General features: G+C 37.0%; 1 protein-coding gene across 1 annotated transcript in view; it reads left to right on the top strand.

The window, feature by feature from the left end:
* CERK (ceramide kinase) overlaps nt 1-5,361 on the top strand; it is a 41,083-nt gene that overhangs the window by 15,740 nt on the left and 19,982 nt on the right. Inside the window, exons 4-5 of the mRNA XM_072401625.1 lie at nt 3,142-3,264; nt 4,582-4,707. Coding sequence (XP_072257726.1) covers nt 3,142-3,264; nt 4,582-4,707 — 249 coding nt within the window. The remainder of the gene's footprint in view (nt 1-3,141; nt 3,265-4,581; nt 4,708-5,361) is intronic.

Consider the following 5,361-nt stretch of genomic DNA (forward strand, 5'->3'; position numbering starts at 1 on the left):
TTTTTTTTCTAGATTTTCCTCCTTTAAAATTGGGTGCGTCTTATATGCCGGAGCGTCTTATACGCCGAAAAATACGGTATTTTATTGTTCATTCATTTGTACACATATTTGCATACAATATCTTCAATATGTCAAACTACTAACCTCCATCAAGCATGCATATGAGGAAGAGTTCTGACAATTTACACACACACACACACACACACACACACACACACATACACACACACACACACTACTGAAAGTGTACAGGAAACACAATTAATAGAAAGTGTTGTGAGAAAATACATCTGATATCATCAGGCAATCAAGTAATACTTCAATAAGCAATGGTATACCTCAGTAAAAACTGGTGATAATTATACACACACACACACACACACACACACACACTTGGGTCATACAGCGTATACACAATACAGAGCGAGGTTGTGGCATTTAAACAATGTTTAACCTCCTGGGCGATTCATTTCTGCCTGGATTTTTACAGTTAGGTCCATAAATATTTGGACAGAAAAAAACTTTTTTCTAATTTTGGTTCTGTACATTATCACAGTTATTTTAGATGAAACTCAGATGCAGTTGAACTGTAGACTTTCAGCTTTAATTCAGTAGGTTGAACAAAAAGTTTGCATAAAAATGTGAGGAACTAAAGCCTTTTTTAACACAATCACTTCATTCCAGGGGCTCCAAAGTAATTGCACAAATTAAAAGGCTGAAAATAAAAAGTTCATTTCCAATACTTGGTTGAAAACCCTTTGCTGGCAATGACAGCCTGTAGTCTTGAACTCATGGACATCACCAGATGCTGGGTTTCCTCTTTTTAATGCTCTGCCAGGCCTTTACTGCAGCGGCTTTGAGTTGCTGTTTGTTTGTGGGCCTTTCTGTCCGAAGTTTAGTCTTCATCAAGTGAAATGTGTGCTCAATTAGGTTCAGATCAGGTGAGTGACTTGGCCATTCAAGAATATTCCACTTCTTTACTTTAATAAACTCCTGGGTTGCTTTGGCTGTATGTTTTGGGTCATTGTCCATCTGTATTATGAAACGTCTCCCAATCAATGTGACTGCATTTAGCTGGATTTGAGCAGACAGTATGTCTCTGAACACCTCAGAATTCATTCAGCTGCTTCTGTCCTGTGTCACATCATGGATAAACACTAGTGTCCCAGTGCCACTGGCAGCCATGCACGCCCAAGCCATCACACTGCCTCCGCCATGTTTTACAGATGATGTGGTATGCTTTGGGTCATGAGCTGTTCCACGCCTTCTCCATACTTTTTTCTTGCCATCATTCTGGTAAAAGTTGATCTTGGTTACATCTGTCCAAATAATGTTTTTCCAGAACTGTGCTGGCTTTTTTAGATGTTTTTTTTTTTTAGCAATGTCCAATCTAGCCTTTCTATTCTTGAGGCTTATGTGTGTCTTGCACCTTGCAGTGCACCCTCTGTATTTACTTTCATGCAGTCTTCTCTTTATGGTAGGCTTGGATATTGATACGCCTACTTCCTGGAGAGTGTTGTTCACTTGGTTGGCTGTTGTGAAGGGGTTTCTCTTCACCATGCAAAATCTTCCACATACAAGCACCCCCCTCTCAAATCAACTCCAGGCTTTTTATCTGTTTAATTAATAATGACATAACAAAGGAATTGCCCACACCAGCCCATGAAATAGCCTTTGAGTCAGATGTCCAATTACTTTTGAGCCCTGAAATGAATTGTGATTGTGTAAAAATAAAAAAGCTTTAGTTCCTTTCTATGCAATCTTTTTGTTCAACCCAATGAATTAAAGCTGAAAGTCTGCAGTTCAACTGCATCTGAGTTGTTTCATTTAAAATGAATTGTGGTAATGTACAGAACAAAAATTAGAAAAAAGTTGTCTCTGTCCAAATATTTATGGACCTAACTGTATGTCTAAAAGCAGTACGTTGTCTATATTAAAGTTTAAAACACAAAATCATGTCAAAATAATAAATTAAATACATTTAAAAAAAATAAATGTAATAAACTTTTTAACATGATTTTGTGTCAAACTTTATTACACTTATATTTTACTTTAAAATACATTTTCATGTAAGAGAATGTACTGCTTTTAGACATATAAATTCAGTGTATTGCATTCAATGCAGTTATTTTGTATTGAATGCAATACAAAATAATTTGAAATTCCTGGTGAAACTCCCGGGGAACGTCAGCGTACTCGCCGGGGGACAGATTGAGGACGTGACCAGAGAATGGCATGACACTGGGGGACGCCCATGGGACCAGGTAAGTGTTTATTTTTTACCTTTTTAACTACCCCGAGTGTGACTCTGAGTTACCGCTTTCAGCTTTTTTTTTTTTACCCAGAGTCACACTCAGTTCTACCGCTGGGGGGGCTAAGAGGGGACCAAAGTGTGCCAAGAAAATATCCCTCGCACTACTACACCACCACAAACCTGAACCATTAATATAAGGTAGGATGGATCAATATTTTTACTACCCTACCATGCCAATGTCACATCAGAAATTGAGACTCCTATAAGACCAGGAAATGTTTTCACTTTGTCCCCTGTAGTGAGCCTGTGCAAACTCACTTTGCCACTCACTTAAAAGTTTTCCATTTTTGGACTATTCTCTGTATATCACCAAAATAATATCAGTTTGTAAAATACCCAAGCTAGCCTGCCTGGTACTAGCGGCCATATGGCATTCACAGTCCTTTGAATCACCTACCATCCTGCTGCTCATTTTGAACTTGGTTGGTTGTCTGACAATGTGTACATTCCAAATTTCATCCCGCTGTCTGCCGTGTGATTAGCTGTCTGGATATTTTCATTAAAAGAGGTTGAACTGATACATCTGTATGTGTGTAACAAATATCATTTTTGTTTTTCGTGTGATGCATTTTTCGTATAATGTAGTGGTTTAGGCTGGTATATGGGGCATTTTCTTGGTGGTAATTAGCTTTGAGTTGCTGGGGAATTGAGATACAGTTCTTTCTTTTCTTTTGTAAATTTCTGTCTGCTTTAGGGTCTGGTGATTCTTCCTATATCTTTTGCAGTAATGTTCTGATTTCAAATGATTTACATATATTGTGTATATTCCCCCCTCCTTTTTATGATGATGATAAATTTTAATGACAATTACACTTTCTCCGTTTTAGTGCACTATGTGCAGAGAATGAAGAAGCATCGCTGGCGGTGCAAAGCAGTGACCTTCTGGTGTAGTGATGAACAACTATATTGCCACTGGTTACAAGCACTTAATGATCTTCTTGAGCAACTTGGTATGTCCTATTTTTCTGTAAACTTCAATTTTAGTATAAATGGAAATCTTTATTTTATTATAATTGGACAGCTTAAAAATACACAGCTTTTTTGATGACTTTGTAAGAAAACAATGATCACATGAGCAGTCATGGCTGGGCCTTTGAAATAACCTAATTGTTGAGGCATATAATACAAAAAGGCATATTTATGAAGGGTTTGTTTGTCCCCTTGTATAGCCTTTTTTTTTTTTGTATCATCTGGGCACTTTACCTTCTGCATCAGGGATGGAAGGTTACAATTTTCAGCTGCCTGACCCTAAACACTGCCTACCAATAACCAACCAGAGCCATGACATCTTCTCAGACAACTTTTAGGATACAGAAATTTGAAGTTCATGCTGATTTATATGTATGCTTAGGTAAAGTGAAGTTAGAAAACAACATTGAATAATTTACTTTTTTTTTGTTTATTAGCTGTTTGTATAGTGAGATGTCCCTGCTCTAAAAATCTTCTCACAGGCACAACAACTACCGTACTTCGCATTAGATCTGTGTTTCTCAGCCAGGGTTCCTCCAGAGATAGAACAATAAGCAGTTTGTGACTCTCAGGTCAAGTTAACTGATACCAATGACATTTTTGTAACAGTGACATTCTTCTAACTGGGCATCAATGTATGAGGCATTGTTCCTTCTGACTACTACACAAATGTACTGTAAGTTGTGGCTACAGTAATAATAGTAGTGGTTCCCCCATGTTAAAAAGGTTGAGAAACCCTGCATTAGGTGACTGCGGCGTCATATCTGAGGATGTGGGGGAATCTGAACTGCTCAGAGGGTTTGAATGACTTTGACTATTAGGAGTATTTGAATGACTTTGACTATTAGGAGTATTTTTTGCCCCACAGTGGCTATACCTACATTGGCCCAGGCTTGTTTACTTGCTTCTTGAATCTCCATAGCCTAGCCACCGATTCACATTAATATCATTACCATTGATTGTGTGAAATAGTTCACATAAGAGAAATTGGCACATATGATTTTGCTGACTTATGCAAAATACTTTTTTGGAAAGAAGGAATTTGTATTGCCATAATATTGTCTCATCCTTCATTTAAGAAGTCTGCCAAACACAATAAATATAATTGGCATCTGCTAGGGTGAGAGATGACCTAAAAGCGTAAGTTCTGCAGAATATTTTTAAGTATTGAAAGGTAATACATGTAAAAGAGGACCAGATGAAGCTGTAGGTAAAGTAGACCAATTCTTTTGATGTGGAACCACTTTGTTCTTTGTGAAATTTGCAGACATAAATAGCTGTTTGTTGTTTCCTTGCAGCTTGTAGGCCAAAACGTTTACTGGTTTATATAAACCCATATGGTGGAAAGAAGAAAGGAAGGCAGATATACGAGAAGAAAGTGGCGCCATTGTTCTGTCTTGCCTCTATCACTGCAGATGTCATTGGTAAGACACAGGATGTTTTTTTTTTGTCATATTTGTGGCCAAGAACAGTGAAAAATGTACAGCACATTATATATGTTGCTAATAAATGACCATATTAAGAAATATGTAGTTTTGAATTTTTAAAGAAACCTGATCATGAGGCGAAACCCAGGCTGCCAGTTCCATCCTCTACATCTACAAAGTTAGTTGTCTGGCTGCCAAACATGACCACCTTCCTTTGGTACTTTGAGTCACTGATTCAGACCAAGTATACAGAACCAAATTTTTGACTTAGTTGAGGTATTTCCAATCCAACCAAGCAAAAATAATTTTTTACTTAAAAGCAAACTAAAGAAAAATGTCGTCACATATCTAGTTGCCCCGTTGAAGGATGCTTCTTCACCTTTTGCTGATATCTTAGCATTTGAGGGTGTCTTCTAAAAATTGAGGGGAAAATACAGTTTATCGGTAGGATATTGAATAAATTTTATTGTTAAATATATGTTTTTCTATGATGCCATAACTGTTTAGGTATACATTTACTGTTGAAGAGAATGCAAAGACACAATTAGTCTTGTCACTTGCAGTGTTGCATCTTTGGGTTTACTTTTCTTACTATGAAGTTCTGATCATAATTTAGTGGGTTTTTTTTTTTTTTTTTTTTTTTTTTTTTTT

Source organism: Pyxicephalus adspersus, chromosome 2 (genome assembly GCF_032062135.1).
Source record: "Pyxicephalus adspersus chromosome 2, UCB_Pads_2.0, whole genome shotgun sequence".
Taxonomy (NCBI): Eukaryota; Metazoa; Chordata; class Amphibia; order Anura; family Pyxicephalidae; genus Pyxicephalus; species Pyxicephalus adspersus.